The sequence below is a fragment of the Prionailurus viverrinus genome, chromosome B2 (assembly GCF_022837055.1).
Source record: "Prionailurus viverrinus isolate Anna chromosome B2, UM_Priviv_1.0, whole genome shotgun sequence".
Lineage (NCBI taxonomy): Eukaryota > Metazoa > Chordata > Mammalia > Carnivora > Felidae > Prionailurus > Prionailurus viverrinus.
Window position 1 is genome coordinate 152,609,087 of NC_062565.1, and position 18,447 is coordinate 152,627,533.

The 18,447-nt window shown below is 44.6% G+C and overlaps 1 protein-coding gene across 11 annotated transcripts in view; it reads left to right on the top strand.

Annotated features, from left to right (window-relative positions):
* FAM120B (family with sequence similarity 120B) overlaps positions 1 to 18,447 on the top strand; it is a 112,335-nt gene that overhangs the window by 36,067 nt on the left and 57,821 nt on the right. For 10 of the 11 annotated variants that reach the window (XR_007152342.1, XR_007152341.1, XR_007152338.1 and 7 more), the window contains one exon: positions 10,159 to 10,260. The exons of the other annotated variant lie outside the window; for it this stretch is intronic. Coding sequence is in view for 4 of the 10 variants with exons in the window: in XM_047859743.1 (XP_047715699.1) it covers positions 10,159 to 10,260 (102 nt within the window). In the remaining 6 variants the exon portion in view is untranslated. The remainder of the gene's footprint in view (positions 1 to 10,158; positions 10,261 to 18,447) is intronic. 11 annotated transcript variants of the gene reach the window in all.

Consider the following 18,447-nt stretch of genomic DNA (forward strand, 5'->3'; position numbering starts at 1 on the left):
ATCAAGAGGCAGGTGTTTGACCAACTGGGCCACCCAGGCGCCCCTGCTCCAGATATTTTTGAACTTCTGTTGTTAGGTGCGTATACGTCGAGGATTGTTACGTTTAGTGGTGAATTGACCCTTTTCACATTATGGGATTTCCCTTAAAAAAAATCTGGTAATACTCCTTGTCTTAAAGTTGGCTTTGCCTGATACTGCTGTATACACCTTTAAGTTACCACAGTTTGCCTTCAGATAGTACGATACTGCATTGTGTGTGATGTGGAAACCTCATAGCAGTGAACTTTAATTCTCCCCATCATTTTTGCTGTTATTGTTTTATGTCTTCTGTACATTTTTAAACTTTTTATAGGGCATAGACTTTCATGTACCCTTACCCCAATTCCCCCCGCAAAGATGACTGTAGTAAAGTATATGTTAATTCATTAGTATTTTTTTTTTTTTTTTTTTTTTTTTTTAGAGAGCATGAGTAGAGGAGGGGCAGAGGGGGAGAGAGAGCGAGAGTGAGCGAGAGCGAGAGCGAGTGAGCGAGAGAGGCTCTAAAGCAAACTCCACACTCAGCACAGAGCCTGCCGCAGGGCTCAATCCCATGACCCTGGCATCATGACCTGAGCTGAAACCAAGAGTTGGACGCTCAACCAACTGAGTCACCCGGGTGCCCCACGTTAATACAATTTTTATCACTTTTACCATTTTTTTACATTCACTCATTTGTTTGTATGTGTGTATAGTTTTATGCAGTTCTGTTCTGTCGAGATACAGAATTGGTCCATCGCCACAGAGGAACTCTCTCATGCCATCACTTTGTACCCTGCCCTCTGGCTCTGTCCCCTGTTGGCCGCTTGTCTGTCCTCTGTCTCTGCATTTTGGTTTTTTTGAGAGTGTCACAGGAATGGTTGGTCATGTCAAGAATATTACCTATAATGTATAATCTTTTGAGATTATGCATAGGTTTTAAATCTCATAATATGTGATTCTTATTTTTACTTTAAACCAGGGGGTGGCAAAGTTTTTTGTGAAGGGCCTGATGACGGTAAATACTTTGGGCTTTGAGGGCCCTTGTAGTCTCTGTCACACAGCCCTGCTGCTGTCACGCACACGTGACAGGGTGGAGCTCCGCGAGTTAGCTGTGTTTCAGTAACGTTTAGTCTCCTTATCTGATGCCACAGAGTTTGAATTTTATATTATCTTCCTGTGCCACAGAATATACTTTGTTTGATAATTTTCTGGTCATTTGAAGTAATGTGAAAAGATTTTAAGCTTTCGAACTGTATAAAAACAAGCAAGCCAGATTTGGCCCATCAGCTGTAATTTTCCAACCATTATCTTCAATAGTAAGTTGCTTTTGAGAGGAGTTTTCAAATGAGAAGTCTTATGTCTACCATTTCTGGTGTAGATCCAAATTTCCTTTAGTATCATCTTTCTTCCTTTAGAGAACTTGGCTTTTACATTTCTTATCATGCTCATTTCAATTTCCTGATTTTTTTCCCTGAAAATATCTATATTTCAGGAGTGTAATTTTGCTGTACATAGAATTTTAGGTATTTTTGTTGTTCAGCACTGTAAAGACGTTATGTTGTCTCTGGCTTGTGTTGGCTGTCATGTGGTGACCGTGGCCCTTCTTACTGTGGTTCCCCATCTGTAATGAGTGTTTTTCTCTCTGGCTGTTTGTAAGATTTTCTCTTGAGCACTGGTTTCAGCAGTTTGTTTAACTGAGCTTTGGAGTGGTACCCTCAGTGTTTATTCTGCTTGGGGTTCTCACGCTTCTTGGAGCAGTGAGTTTATATTTCCTATCAAATTTGAAACAAAGTGAGCATTACATCAACAAACATTGTTCTCTGTCTCCGTTGCTTTCACCTCTCACACCTTGCTTTCACCTCTCACACCGGGCCTCCAGCTTACGTGCGTGATTTATGGCTCATGTGCTCCTTGCATACCAAGGAGCACTTGCTTTTTAAGCCTCTTACCTCTGCTTTGATTTGGGTATCTCCTGTTGGCTTGGTTTTCAAGTTCTGTGAGCCTTTCTTCTGTAACATCTAATCTGCTATAAGCCATCCAGTGAAATCTTTATTTCAGTTATTGTGTTTTTCAGCTGCTGTTAAAAAAATCTTCCGTTTCTTTTTTTTTTTTTTTTTCCTGTCTTCACGTTTGCCTTTAAAACCTTAAATTTATTCATAGGAGCTGTTTCCAAGTCCTTGTCCACTAACTAACTCCCATCAGCCCCATCATTTGTGGTCCTGGGTCTGTTTACTGAGTTTCCTCCTTGTAAGAGGGCCACAGGGTTCTGCTTATTCTCATGTATTTCTGCTTTTCTCATATCCATTGTGTTTAGATTGTAAGCTAGAAGATTTTGGATCATTGAAGGGTATTGTCTTGTGGTCCGTCAGGCAGTTAATTTACCTGATCCTTTAAATTTTACGCTTTATTAGGATGGGTCTGTGGGAACTTCACTCTAGAGCTGGAGTGGCCCGGCTCCTGACTGTTGGCCTTCCTGGGCTGTCACCTGAGTGCTAGGTGCCTGATGAAGTAAGTCTCTGCACATTGGCTGGTAGGACTCTGATGTCACGGAGCTCTGTGCAGGCTCTGGTGGTTGCTCAGTGGGGCTGGTCAGTAGTTGTCTTGTCCAGCCTCCCTGAGTTTTGCTCTAAACACAGAGCTCAGTTCTCAACGAGGACCTCCGTGCAGAGTTTGGGAGCCCCTTTCTGCATAGGGCCAAGTCTTTGCTGTTCTGTGTTGCGTTCCCAGCTGTCCTAGCAGTCTTGATCTACCGGCTCTGTCTCCTCATCTCAGAGACTTTCTTGCTCTGCTCGGGCTCTCCCTCCCGAGGCCGCAGTCTGCACAGGCCTCTGTCCAACTCGAGAATGCAGTGGCTTCAGAAATTTGTCCAGGGGCGTCTGGGTGGTGCGGTCAGTTAAGCGTCCGACTCTTGATTTCGGCTCAGGTCATGATCTTGCAGTTTGTGGGTTCGAGCCCCACGTAGGGCTGTACTCTGATGATGCGGAGCCTACTTGGGACTCTCTCTCCCCTTCTCTCTGCCCCTCCCCTGCTTTCGTGAGCACACAAAATAAATGAATATTTTTCTCTCTCAAAATAAATAAATAAACTAAAAAAAAAAGAAATTTGTCCAGATATAGAGGTGTCGGTGGGAACACTGGCCAAGCAGCTCTGCCCCCTCCTTGGCCACCTCCCACCCTGCTCTAGTATCGGGGGCGCTGATGAAGTCAGCGCCAGTGTGATGCCAGTGTGATTCTAGTTCCTTTTTTGGTGCCTCTCTTTTCTCTGCAAAGTTTTAATGATAGCTTCTTTATCCTTTATGTTTACAAATTTTTCTCCTCTCTGTTATCTCTGTTTCTGTTGTTAGAACTGCTAAGAAATGGATGTTTTACTTCCTAGGATGATATTCTGTGTTTCTTAATCTTCTAGTTCCTGGTTTGTTTTTCCTACACTGTGGGAACATTTCACCACTTCATTGTCAACATATGGAAAAGTTTCCGTCTCTACTTCCTTTCTCCATCAAGGCCTGGTGCCCCAGTGAGTCCTCCGCCTGTCTGCTCTGCAGACACTGTCTGTCCGCCAGCTCCTCCCTGGCGGTGAGCTTTCTGCTGGGACCCCACGTCAATGGCCATGTCCCTCCCGGCCTTCCTCCCCCAGCCCCTGCTCTCTGCCGACCCCCATATGTGGGAGGTCCTCACACTGCGTTTGGCCCCTTTACACCCAAGTGGTCCCATCTACTTGCATTGCTCTAGAAACTATCCATGTTGACAGATACAACTTTTACTTTTTTCTAGCTCAGGCCATTCTGATCAATTCTGTTTGTTCCTTATGCCCTTAAAAACTACCTCCCCCAAATTCCTCCCTTATTCCTTTATCAAAAAAGGACCGTGTATGTTTGTTCTGATATCGTCACAGTTTGTTTATGGGCTTGTTTGTCTGATGTCCCTTGTCCCCGTTTGCTGTCAGCTGAGCTAGCAGAGACTGTTCAGGTGGCATTTTACTGTGCCCTGCAGATTCTTGATATAAATTCGGTGATTTGTGATCTCATTTTTGAGTATATGTTTAAAATATGACCATTTCAGGAGTATTTCCACTTAGCAAAGCTTTCCTTAGAAGAGGACTGTAACGGTGGAATTTTGGACACAGGAGAAAGAGTGATGGGCTTTCAAGTCCCACAGGCGAGCAGCCTTCTCTGAGTCCAGTCTGACTGGCAGGTGGGAGCCACTTGACTGAAGTGAGATTTAGAACCAAAGGCGCCTCTCACCCCACAGGTGTAGACCCTGAGCCTTAAACTCACGCAGCCGCCGAAACCAGAGGCCTGAGCCAAAAAGCGCGGGCACTGGACTGACAGGCGGGCGCTTCAGAGTCCCCAGTTTTGGGTACAGCTCGGATGGCTGGTCTGTTGGGTACTCCACCTCCTCTGATTATATTGGGGTGCTTGGCTGGCAGCTCTCCTCCGTGTATTCTGTCTGGCCAACTGTGTGCTGTTTAGACGGCCAGGTGGTGTCATGGCCCCAGACCGGCTGCCGTCATTCCCGCCTCCTCCCATCCTGCCTTCATGCCCGTTCTCACTTTACTTCAGGTTCTGTCTGTCTCCTAATGAAAAGCTTAGCTTACATCACTGTGAAGCCTTCTACATTTTAGGAAATGGAAAAAACTCAGGCAGGTGCCGAAGCAAAGGCAAAGTGTGTCCTCCTTTACCGCTCCGCCGACGGAGAGGCCGGCCAGAGCCGTGCACGCAGGCAGCCGTCTGCAGTTGGGGGGGGTCACACTCTTCCCTTGCCATTCTGCCCTCCTTCTCCCCCAGCACCCTTCTAGGGACCCCCACACAGCTGGAGGAGGCTGGTGCTCTCCTGATGGGGCAGCCAGCCCCGTGGGTAAATAGTCACTGTCCAGGCCACCGGCTCATTAAAATCCTAGATACGTGTACACAAGAGAGTATGTTTGGGGAACCTTTTTAACTTTTTCAGGACTAAGGCCACATATAAGCGTAGATTAAACCAGCAGTATAAAAATATTACAGAACCCTAAGGACAGATCTCTTTCTTTAAAAGCCGGAGGGATGTTATCAAACTTGGAAGTCCCAGTAATTGAGAGGTTGTGATCAACATTGCTTCTCCTCACTGTCTCGCCCCTTGCCCGCCGCTGCCCCAGCACACGCCTGCGGAGGAGCGGTGGGCATAAGCGAGGCAGAGTTTTCCTGCGGAGGGGCTGCCAGTGTGGACACTTCCACAACTTTGCTCCGAGAAGAGGTGTCTTCGTTACATACAGAAGATCGTACGCAGTGGAGCCGTGTGTCCGTCCTTTGGGAGTAGCAGAAGACCGAGTTTGATTATGTCTTTTTTTCCTTTTTCCATATAAAATGTTACAGCTTCAAGGGAGTTAAACTAGCAGAGAACTTTTCTCCAGTTCTTCACTCCTTTGCACGCGCAGCCTGGCAAGTCGAAAGTCTGAGAAATCAGCCTTTTCTTTTAGGAATTACCAAACTTAATTTCTTCTTCTCTTTTTCTTGATTTTTAGGCATTTAAGAAGATTATCTCATTTCTATTCAGACACACCGAATTGTTGCCCATTTTTCTGCTGTAGTTGCAAAGTGCATGCCAGATTAACACCTCTGAAATTTTGTTTTTCCTGTTAAACAGAGTTTTATTTTTTTAATTTTTAACATTTTTAATTGAAGTGTAGTTGACATACAATATTCATTTTAGGTGTACAACACAGTGATTCGACATTTATATAAATTAAAAAACGCTCAGCATGATAAGTATGGTTACCATCTGTCACCATACAAGCTTATTCCCACATTATTGACTACATGACCTACACTGTACTTTCGTCTTCGTGCCTTATTTATCTTGTAACTGGAAGTCTTCTCCTTAATCCCCTTCCGCTGTTTCATCCAGCCTTCCCACCCCCCACCTCGTCTCTGGCAACCTCCGCTTTCTCGGTATTTATGAGTCTCTTTCTGTTTGTACATCTGTTTTGGTTTTTTTTAGATTCCACGTACCAGTGGAAATTATATGGTACTTGTCTTTCTCCATCTGGCTTGTTTCACTTAGCATAAGACCCTCTACACCCATCTTTGTTGTTGCAGCATTTCATTCTTTTTTATGGCTGGCTGATAATTCCTCTGTGTTTGCGTGTGTACCTTTATCCATTGATCTATCGGTGGACAACTTGGGCTGCTTCCGTATCTTGGCTATTGTAAATAACGCTGCCACAAACATAGAGTTGCACGTATCTTTTCAAATGAGTGTTTTCTTTTTATCAGGGTAAATACCCAGAAATGAAATCACTGTATCACGTGGTATTTCTATTTTTAGTTTTGTGAGGAGCCTCCATACTGTTTTCCGTAGCGGTGGCAGCAGTTTCCACTTCCACCGACAGTGAGTAAGGGTTCCCTTTTCTCCACGTCCTCCCCAACGCTCGTTGTTTTTGTCTTTTTGATTCTAGCCATTCTGACAAGTGTGAGGTGGCATCTCATTGTGGTCTTGATTTGTGTTTCCCTGATGATGGGTGACACTGAGCATCTTTTCATGTGTCTGTTGGCCATCTTTGGAAAGATGTCTGTTGGACGTCTTTGGAAAATATCTGTTCTGGACCTCTCTCCCATTTCTTAATCAGATTGTTTGATTCTTTAGTGTTGAGTTGTAGGAGTTCTTTATATACTCTGTATACTAACCCCATATTGGATATGTTGGTCGTAAATATCTTCTTCCATTCAGTAGGTTGCCTTTGGTTTTGTTGATGGTTTCCTTCACTGTGCAGAAGTTTTTTAATTTGATGAAGTCCCAATAGTTTATTTTTGCCTTTGTTGCCCTTGCCTCAAGAGACAGATCCAAAAAAGTATCGCTCACACCAATGTCCAAGAGTTTATTGCCTCTGTTTTCTTCAAGGAGTTTTATAGAAAAATCTCTGAAATTATGTGGCACCCCAGATAACAGGCTAACCCCTAGGATTTTTCAGCAGTGTCTGTTTCTTTTAAGAGGATCTCCGGTAACACTTTACATCTAGCTCTGGGTTTTGGAAGGATTGCGGAGTTTAACCGCGTCTGTGAGAGGGATAATTTGAATAAAAGTGAAAATGCTGCCATCTGAATATTTGGGTTTGGAAAAGTCATTAACCAGACTATAAAACTTAATTCTTGTAAATGTTGACATTTTCTAGCTACTGTGCGCTGCCCTTGTGGCCTCTCATGATAGAGGAAGGAAGTGAGGACGCACCTTGGGTGTCCCTGTTGCCCAGCAGCTCACGCGGGGAGGGGCAGAACCCACAAAGTGATTTAATGCTCCTTTACTTGCCCTGCACCTCAGAAAAATACTCATGTTAATATCTCTGTCACTTCCTGTATCCTGGCCCACAGCTTCAGATAAAAGTTCATTTAGGGAGTGAAAGTTCAGATCAGCAGGGCGGCTTTAACTTTAATCCTCTGGCTAGCTAATTTGTTATGTGATAGAAATTGTGGGTTTTCATATTCAAGCCTCTGTGTGGTCAGTAGCTGACAGGTACTGCGTTTTCAGCAGCGTGGTTCACTCTTGTTCCGTGACTGTATTGTGTGGTCAATGAAACTCATTGGGTTTAAGTCAATCACCTTAAAAGCAAAAGCTTTTGTTCTTTTGTTAATTAAGAGAAACTTTGTTAAGGGTTAATGTGGACTTAACCCTACTGGCCTAAATCGTGGAGAAAAGAAGGAATTTGCTGTCTGTGCTGATGAGAATTCTGGAGAAGAGGGGGAAGCCGGGGTCTCTGCTGGTCTTTGGCCCAGTGCGTGCCTTGCACAGAAGCAGGGTGTATGGATCCTATTGAGCTGGTCTCACTGGGCTGGGCAGCTCTTCCTGGATGGTAGCTGAGTAAGTGACTGCTGTGTGGCATTTCTCTTGGAATATGTGTCCAAAAACTGACTTCTCTAGGTCTTAACAGGAGAGGAAATAAAAGAAAATGTACCTGGTGTTGTTTAATAAAGGATACCAGTGCCTATCATGAAACTGCTTTCTTCTCATGTTATTTGGAATTAAAACTCTGAGAAGTCAACCCCAAACCCTTATATTTAGAGATTTGGAGCAGTTGTAGGTGAAAGACGACATAAAATGTGGTTTTGTAAATGTTTCAGTCTTGCCAAGGAGACCGTCGGCAGACTAGGCGCGTGACGGTGGTTGAGTGTCCTCATCCAGCGAGACGCCGAAAGCCGGTGAGGTTTGTCTTGGGTGTGAGAGAATGCTCTCCTTTTGGAAATAGTGGCTTAGAACACCATGCGCTCAGCTGACTGTTTTTTAGGGTGGTGAATACCTTGGCCAAGAGGATTACGTAGAAAGTGGGTTGGGTGTTTTTGTTTGTTTTTTTAGCAGCCGTAAGAATACTATTCAGAGTTCCTTTTTTTCTTTTTCTTTTTGTACGTGTGGGATTTAGGCTAAGTTGAATGTGTTCATTAAAGTTAGTAAGCATCTGCCCTGGGACCATGACGGCGACTCTCTCCTGGTACCAGGAGCTCGGTCGGGTGGGCAGTGAGGGGAGAAAGCAGGCACGTGCAGTGTTGGCCAGAGAGCTGTGGTGGGGAAGCACACAGGTCTTGAGTGGAGGAAGGGGCGAGGGGGGGGGTGTGGACCACATCCGCATGTGGAGATGAGAAAGGGCATGGTGGGGTGGAGGGTGGGAGGTGCTGTAGCGGGGGAGCAGGATGCGAGCCAGAGCTGGGGTCCTCAGGGGCCCAGCCGAGCAGCACACAACCCCCTGCACCGGTGAGCCAGAGACCTAGGGGTGCTGCAGGCCCGCTGTGTGCAGATCTAGGTGAGGACGCCAGGGCACACGGCGTGCGGTGGGGCGGGGGCTGCGGGGCTCTACGTGCTCCCAGGTCTACATTCTTATGCTGGCACCTTGGGCTTTATTGTGCGATTTCCATTTAGGGTGTGCAGCCTGGTCTCACTTTCATTGTAAAAAAGCAAAAGCCAAAAAGCCTGCATTTACATGGACAGTGGCTTGGATGGGGTGAGTCTGAAGACAGTCTAAGCAGGGCTGGGCCGTGTGGGGAAGGAAACCAGACCTCAAAGGGTCAGGGGGTGGTCAAGAGGGCCCTGGGGATGGGGAGGCAGGCGTGGAGGCAGGAGGTTTGGGTGCTGAAGAGACAGCAGCCCGGAGACCCCAAGCTAGGCGAGTGTGTGCGGTAGGAGAGCCACCTTCCACCTTTGCTTACGGAGTAAGGTAGAACAGAAGACAAACGGAATTTTTTTCTAATTTCTTTTTCAAACGTTTATTTATTTTTGAGAGAGGTAGATGTGAGCAGGGGAAGGGGCAGGGAGAGAGGGAGACACAGAATCTGAAGCAGGCTCCAGGCTCCGAGCTGTCAGCACAGAGTCTGAGTGTGGTTCGAATTTGCAAAGGTCGAGATCATGACCTGAGCCAAAATCAGACGCTTAACTGACTGAGCCCCCCAAGTGCCCCATAAACTGAATTTTTAATAGCAGTTAATAATCCAGCATACAGAAATGCCTGCTTTATTTTGTACTTTATTTATTTATTGAGAGAGAGAGAGAGTGAGCAAGCGAGCACACACGTGAACAGGGGAGGGGGGAGAGATAGAGAGAGAGAATCTTAAGCAGGCTCCACTGTCAGCGCAGAGCCCCACATGGGTCTGGATCCCATGACCCTGGGATCGTGACCTGAGCCAAAATCAAGAGTCGCATTCTAAACCAACTGAGCCACCCAGGCGTCCCAGAAATGCCTTCATTCTATATTATTCCTAGCAGCTTTTTGAATTGTCTAATGTTATAGTAGTCTTGATAGTTGCATTAAATAGTAGATTGAAGACCAGAAAGGACTGTCCTCCCAGTTTTCACTAAATGCTATGTGGAGCAGTGTGAGGGCCCAAAAGGAAGGACATTATAGGAACCATCTAGGTGGTTACCTCTGCCCTCCATCATTGCTTACTTACCCAAGTTATCCTGCCGGCTCTCCCACCCCAGAGGTTCTTGTTCTTGTTGAAATGGGATCGGAGGGTAGGGAACTAATTGTTGGATGCCTGAGGTCCCTCTCAGTGACCTTGGATGTAAGGACTCCCTGTACTCACCAGCTTGAAATCGGTCCCCGGGGGAGCTGGGTCTGTCTCACTGTTAGCCTGGTGACGCGTGTCGGTACTCATGCGTATCTATTGATCCGGCTGTCTCTACTCAGATGGCGCCAGCACCTGCCCCACTGTCAAGGAGTGGTTTGTGTACTCTGGGAACCCACTGAGGCACCCGGACCTCGTCAGGCCTCTGCAGATGAACATTCCAGGTACAGACAGCTTTGGTTTCAATAAATCAAATTTGTTCACCGTTTGATACAAATCCAGTAATGGATCCATTGTGGAAACATATTTTTCTAGAACTGCGCTTAAGCCAATTTTCATTTTAACCCTGGGCCCAAGAGGAGTGTATCTGTCTAACAACATTCAAACATAGCAGAGGAAAGGGCGTTCGACAGCTGGGAACAGTCTGAGCCAGTCTGCTGCCTGACTGCCTCACCCCACCTGTGCTCTGTTCAAGGCCCACACTAGGGGAGAGCGAGCCACTCCGAGAGGAGCATGGCTGCAGGTCTGAGCCCATTGCTGCCAGATCCCCAGGCCTCGTGCCTGGTCATCGCTCAGTAAATGTCCACCAAATTCACAGGGTTGGGGTCTTGATATTCTGATTAAATTAACTCTTGTCTCCTCCCTACCCCTGGAAGTGTGTTTTGATGAACTGAAAAGGGAAGAGAAAGGGAAGTTATTTCAGCTGGAAAAGTAGATTTTCCTTCCACGAGCATTATCTTAAAACCCTTAATGGGAGGGAAGGAAAACCAAAGTCACCTAGAAATTAGCTGAAGTCCTTTCTTCCTGTGAGTTCTTGGTACCTACACAAGAGCACGGATTTATGACTCAGGTGGTGTTCTACACAGAGGCAGGTCCAAGGGGGAGGGGGGTGGGGGTTTATTTTTAGTGTCCCTTGTCATTGTTTCAGAGAACAAATATTTTCTAAAATTTTGATAATCCGTTTTTGTATGCATTAAATTCTCTCATGCCACTATTATTTTTAATCACATGGGCCTCTAGTTTACCAAATAAGGATGTGAGCACTGCAAAGTATTTTTCTTCTAAATAGAATTGTACTGGGGGAGAAGGTGAGGAAAGTTATTATAGAGAATATTTCCTTATTCTCTCAGTCAGTGATAGACGCACACCTAAAAAGGTACTTATCAAAAAAAACAAATGAAGATGAATTGACATTTGTGTTTACAGCAAGAAATATTTTGAAAGGATAACCAAAATAATTTTTCAGAAATGTTTTATTTTTTCCATCTTAGTGTGTCTTTCCAAAAATAATATGAAAAGGGATTATTATAGTTTTCTAAATGGTTTGAGTTAAAGAGAATGTTTGGCTATTCGTCATTATATTATGAGTTAGTTTTAAAGGCCACTCCCTAAAATGTTTTAATAAACTCTGGAAGTCATAAAATTATCACAGAGACTCCTTCTGGGGCTTATGCAAAAAGTCTCCTTGGCATGACTGGCCCCACAAGGTTCTGCCTGTGATGCAGACCCACGCGGGACAGCGTGCCGGGCTCTGCTCTAGGAAGAGCTCGTGCAGAGGGCCGGGTCTGAAAGGCTCCTTTGTCCCCCATTGCCAGTGACCTGGATGTGGTCCTGAGCTTCCGTTGCTGATAATGTACATGAGTCGCTCTGCTTGTTTATGCTTGTGTTAATGATACAAAAATGACAAAATTTTAAATTTATTTTTTGAGTGAGAGAGCATGTGCAAGTGGGGGGGAGGGGAGAGAGAGAGAGAGAGAGAGAGAGAGAGAGAGAGAACAAGCGGGGGAGGGGCAGAGGAGGGGAGAGGGGGTAGAGAATCCCAAGCAGGCTCCACTGTCAGCCCGGAACCCGCTGCTGGGCTCCATCCCATGACCCTGGGATCGTGATCTGAGCTGAAATCGAGTCGGACGCTTAACCGACTGAGCCACCCAGGTGTTCCCCTCCCCCCCGCCCCCCGCCGCCGCTTTTTTAACAAGATTTTTTTTTTAACATTAAATACTTTTCTGTATCCATGAGGAAACATGCCAAATGGTTTTTAAACTAAAATGGAGGAACAGACTGTCCATGCTTCTGTGACAGGCGTTTTTCGAGGCTGAGACTACATGTGGTTAAAAACCATGGAATCCTCTGACCGGTGCTTTCCCTACACCTACATCAGAAGACTTGACACCTGTAGGTGCCTCTCCTGTGGGTGTGACATGCCCCTGAGGTCTGATCAGAGCCCTTGTTCCCAAGTGAGGCCAGTAGTGCTGTCGGTGGAAGGAGTGTCACCTCAGGACACACGTCTGATTTTTCTTGTTCTCCTGAGACAGCTTCAATCAGGTTGATTCCATAAATGTTACATTTTCAGTGAATCTCCTGGTAGAGAGACCAGAGTGTTTTTCTCTTAAAGGCTTTCTTCTAACAGCACATTTGATTTAGCTTGCTTTCTTAAATAGTAGAAATAAAACAGAAATCATATTTTTCAACAAAATGGAAAGGAAACAGGGGAGCAGAAAAATTGCAGAGGTTACCTAAAAAGGAGAAAGAATTAAAATTGACCAGTCAGGGAGCAGAAAAGTAAATGTCATCACTGGCATATTTTATTCAGGTTGCTCACTGATCTTCCTGTGTTCCCCTGTGTGTGCAGGTTGTAGACAGTCAGATGTCCCCCGTGTGTGTGTGTACAGGTTGTAGACCGATGTCCCCTGTGTGTGTATGTAGGTTTTAGACAGTCAGATGTCCCGTGTGTGTGTGTGTGTGTGTGTGTGCGTGTGTGTGTGTGCAGGTTGTAGACAGTCAGATGTATGTGCGAGTGCCTAATCTGTGTTACAGGGATCACGTGTTGCTACGTGTTACAGCTCTCATTTATCTCACCACATATCGTGAGACATGCTGTTTCCAATGATGCAAGAAGGGTGTACCTTGAAATCTAGCTTCCTTTCCCCAGACACAGCTCTTGAAGAGTCTGGGGACATGCAACCCGCTTTCTTTCTTCTTCCTCACTTACCAGTGTTCCGCATTTCGTGGACTGAGTCTTGGAGCAAACAACAGGCAGGCATTAGAAATAGCATTTTTATCTCCAGAATTGGAGATTTTTTTTCTTTAGACAAAGTAGTAGTGATTTTCTCCCCCCCTCATTGTCATTTTTCAGTCCCCAGAAGCGTACCCTTATTTTAGAAACCTGGGACAGCTGATTATAGACTTCTAATTGGCAATTTGTCTACCTGCAGTTTTTTTCAAGTGTTGTTCAAGAATCAGTAAATAAACTTAGTATTTCTGGCTATATAAGGACATTTTACTCACCAAAATCTTTCAGGTCCTCTTAGATGACTTTTACAAAGTGAAATGACATGAAATGGTACATTTCTTGAAAGAAGGGCTGTGTTAACTCATGTCTCATTTGCTGGGAAGTGGTAGTGAAGCTTTCTGATTTCAGCCTCTCTTCTATATACTGTTGATGCTTTTCATCTTGACACCTGATGGGTGCAGATCAAGAAAGTTGTCAAATGTTGGCAGCTTCTATGGGTGGTGAGTAGAAATCCCCAGCTGCCATCGGTGCACACCAGGTGAGGAGGTGATGACAGGACGGCCCACTTCTGGAACTGCCTACCTGAGATCTTGGATCAAGAGAAATGGGTTTGGGGGGCCGTGGTGGTTCAAGTCAGTGAGGTGTCTTGATACAAGCGTGGGTCATGATCTCGCATTTGTGGGATTGAGCCTCGTGCTGGGCTTCTTGGGATTCTCTCTCTCCCTCACTCTGCTCCTCCCCCGCTGTGTGCACATGCTTTTCTCTCCCTAAATAAATAAATAAATAAACATTTTTTAAAAAGAGAGAAATGGGTTTAAAACCTCAGTTGTGGTTTTCTTTCCATTTGTAAAAACAGTTTGAAGATTTGTCGGATAATGTGTTACAAATACACATTTGAGTCATAAGCCAACAGTTGAATTTCACACTGCTTTTTATAGCCACATTCACTGTATTTTGAGTGCATTAGGTAGATGTGGTATAACAGTGTCGTTTCGCAAGTGTGAAATTAGACATTTCATCTATGTACGTTTAGAGCTGAATATGTTATTAATGCATTCTACTCTGTTTATAGCTGAATGAATTTTTTTTCCTCATTATAAATAGGCTCTTGAAGTTTACCCAGCCATAGTGAAGATTCAGTTCACATATAAGTCCCCAGGGATTTTAATTTTGTTTTATTTTGGCCAGGAATGCTCTATTAAACAAATATCCATGTAAATCAAACTCATGAACTAATAAATAATAAAGTCTTCCCAGGTAAACATGAGACATAAGATGTATTTAACTTTGAGAACCCTCATCAGTCACATCCTGACAGTGGGCACAAATCAGATGGGTGTGTGGTTTTTATCACCCTAGTGATGGGCAAGGGAGATAGCCATAAGATAAGTCTTAAGACACAGCTATTGAAGTACATATTTCCATATAAAAAGTGTACACAATGGCCATGGCTTAGAGTCTCAAGAGTGTCTTTACTCAGTCGTGTTCACTGCTGTAAAAACACAAACAGAACCATTGCTCTATTGCTTTGTTACTCAAGAGGTGCAGCCAGCAGCCCTTTGCCAGCAGTGGGTCGTCCAGGTATCTCTCGAGAAGGTCTTCACCCTTGCCATTCACAGAAGTGACTTCCTTCCCTAGCCCTCTGCCCCACCTCTGTGGACTCGGGTCCCCTGGAGGGCTCCTAGGCTTTCCTGACCATCTGTTCACACAAAATCTTTTACCAAGTTACATAAACAGGTTTTTGAAGCTGATGTGTTTTAGATGCGACGCTAGTTGATGACCTAAAGATGAGATTGATTTTTTAGGTCTGTGGCTCTTTGAAACATCTCAGCTGCCCATGGAGCTCTGGGGGAAGTATAGGGGCCACCCTTGATCTTTTCTGGCACAATCTTGTCTGTCCCCAGGAGTGAGGGTGTGTGTGTGTGTGTGTGTGTGTGTGTGTGTGTGTGTGTGTGTGTGTAGCTGTGGTGGAAAGAGAGGAGCTCTGAGCTGATCAGAATTGAAAATTCTGATCAAAATAGGTTTCGTGGGTTTTTTTTTAATAATTTTTTTAAGTTTATTTACTTTGAGAGAGAGCATGTGTACATGAGTGGGGGGAAGGGCAAAGAAAGAGGGAGAGAGAGAATCCCAACCAGGCTCCAAGCCATCAGCATGGTATCTGACATGAGGCTCGATCCCATGAACCATGAGATCATGACCTGAGCTGAAAGCAAGAGTTGGACACTTAACCAACTGAGCCACCCAAGTGCCCCCAAATTAGGTTTCTTTTAATTTTGGTTTTCATTTTATTTATTTCAGAGAGGGAGCACACAAGTTGGGGGGAGGGAGAGAGAGAATCCCAAACATGCCCCTTGCTCAGCACAGAGCCCAACGCAGGGCTCGATCCCACAACCCTGGGATCATGACCTGAACCGAAATCAAGAGTCAGGTGCTCAACCCGCTGAGCCACTTGGGCGCACCTTAAACTGAAATTACTAACAGTATCTTTTGTGTTAGGTAGGCCCAACCTCTTGGGTTATCATACCAAGGTTAAAAACCACTTTGACTAGAATCCGTTTACTAGTAGAAGAGAACTAATGTAAATGATCCTTCAAAGAAATTCACCCTTTATGGCTTAAGATGATGAAATGTATCAACTGAGGAGTAAATCTGTGGATAGTACTTAGGAAGAGAACCAACCTTATAATTACAGCTGTTACATGGGGTCATCAGAGGGTCCCCTTACAGCCCAGCGAGTACTGCTTGTGGCATGAAATGATGACAGCTCCAGAATATGTGGTCTTGTATTAAAGACAAAGACCCTCACGTTCTGGAGAAGGCTGTGGTGGTGTCTTACCTCCTACATTAACATGCAGATGGGTGTTCAGTGCCTATTTCTTGACTGAATAATTGATTGAATTTAGGATTAAAATTCTCTAATTTCTGAGGACATGATTTTTCAAACTGGTAGTTTTCTATAATCTATTTTATCATTAGACCTCAAGAACCAATTTAATTATTGGCAAGTTATTCTTGTTTATGTAATTGATTTTTTAGCTTTTTTTTTTTAAGTTATTTTTGTCTGTGTAAATTATTTCTTAGCTGTTTCGTGGTATTCAATCTTTGCCTGCACCAGAATCACCTGGAGAGCATGTTACAACAGATTGCTGCCCCCTGCCCCGTGGAATTAGATTTAGGAGGCCTAGGGCAGGGTCCCAAGAATTGGTAATTTAAAAAATATACATATTTATTTTTTGAGAGAGAGAGAGAGAGAGAGAGAGAGAGAGAGAGAGAGAGGCAGGCAGGCAGGCGGGAGGGGCAGAGAGAGGAGGAGACCCAGAATCCGAAGCAGGCTCCAGGCTCCGAGCTGCCAGCACAGAGCCCAGCGTGGGGCTCGAGCTCATGAACCGTGAGATCATGACCTGAGCCGAAGTCGGACACTTAACCGACTGAGCCCCCCAGGCACCCCAAGAATTGGCAGTTTTAACAAATTCCCAGATGACGCTAAGGGTGGGAGTAACTGCCATCAGCATGTCCCACCGTTCAGAACATCTCATGTTCATTACTGCCACAATACTTGGCTCTAAATATATCTCATGAAGCTCATTCTTCCTGTATTAAACTCTTATGTGTAAGCAAATGAAACACAAGTAAAATCTTTCATTGTCCATCCCCTTGCACTGTAATGGGGACTTGGCCTCTTAGCTGGGTGGGTAAATGCTTTACATGCACTGAAAAAAGGACCAGAAGCTATGTTTTAAAATATGGCTATATCTGAGTGACAGGGTTGTCGATGGTTTTTATTTTTATTTTATTTTATTTATGCTATTTTTTCTTAAGTTTTTTACAATGCATGACTTGGGGAGGGTAGAGTCAGAAAAAATGTTTTTCAACTACTTTAGTATATTTGAAATAACTGATAATGGGATATTCATCCCTTACCTTAGATCAGGGCTTGGCAAACTTTTTCTGCAAAGAGTTAGAGGTAAATATTTTAGACCTTGGGGGCAATGTGGTCTCTGTGCTGCTACCCAGCTCTGCATTCAGACTGCGCAGGGAGCCACAGGCAGCACAAGAATGAATGAGTGTGGTACTGTTTCCATTAAATTTTATTTAGGGACATTGAAATTGGCACTTCATGTAATTTTCTCACATTGAGAAATATTTTTCTTTTGATTTTTTTCGGTCATTTAAACCCCCGAGAACCATTCTTAGTTTATGGGCCTACAGAAACAGGATGAAGTGCATTTGGCCCATGGGCTACGGTTTGCTGTCGCTGCAAGGTGATTATTTCCCTGAAAAGCGTGTTTCTGGGAAGTCATGACGACCATTGTGATCACCTCGGAGTAGTATCTCTGTCTTACTAACTAGTGCGGGAGATTGGGTCTGGGGTTTTTTTTGCCAGTTATCTTTAGTATTTTCAGTCTTGAAAGAGAAAAATGATTTTTTTTTCTCCCCAGAATAATGATAAATGTTTTTGGATAGAGGAAACACTTCAGCCATTTCAGAAATGCAAGTGACTTTGCTCGGTTGTTTCACTTTTGATGGTGGGAGATACACAACTGAGAATGTTAAATAATACTGTGAGCAATATAAGGAAAAAAGAGCTTCCTTTTTGAGTCATTTAATTCTGATGCCATTTGGTTACTGGGTTTTAGACCCCAGCTGTCCTGGCTTTTCAGGCATGACCCTACAGAAATGCCCAGCAGCTGCCCGTACAGGGACCTGGCTCGGCCCGGAATCTGTAGCTCTGTCTGCCAGCACCAGCGAGGCCTCTGTCCTTCCTGCAGACTCACACTGTCATTTGTTGTGGTTTAAGGAAATGAGTAACGGCTGTCTCTTTGTTTTATTTTACTTTAATAATTTAAATGTATATGTAAAACATAGAAATGAAACACTAAAGATTATGTTAGGAATTTCTGCTTACTAGTTTTAGGGACATGCTTTGGAAAGCATGGGGTCCCCAGATGCCCTGCACCCAAGCCTGCAGGTTGTTCAGTGCACACTCCAGGTACTCTCATAGCTGGTGGAGCGGGCTTTCTGCGTGCAAGACCCAGGAAAACGTGGTTTTTACATTTATATCTGTCTCTGCAGCGGGTTCTTTTTACGCTCAAGTTTGGAAACTGCTGGTTAGGGGAATAAGAGAACACGCTAACAGGGTCAGTTGGTGGCCTTCCCAGCAGCGTTTCATGTGGCTGTGTTGTTTCTCACACCCTGAGACAGGGCCTTTGACACATACTCTGAAAAGCACTCCTCACAATGCAGGATGCAGCGCAGGTAGGAAAAAAGCCCTCATTTCCCTCAAAACACAGCCTTTAAGAAAAGAAGAATGTTCTCAATGAAGTACATATGTGTTGGCCTTTTAGGGTTTGTTTCTTTTAACCAGGTAGGTCTGTCCATGTTTACTTTCTAGCTCTTTAAG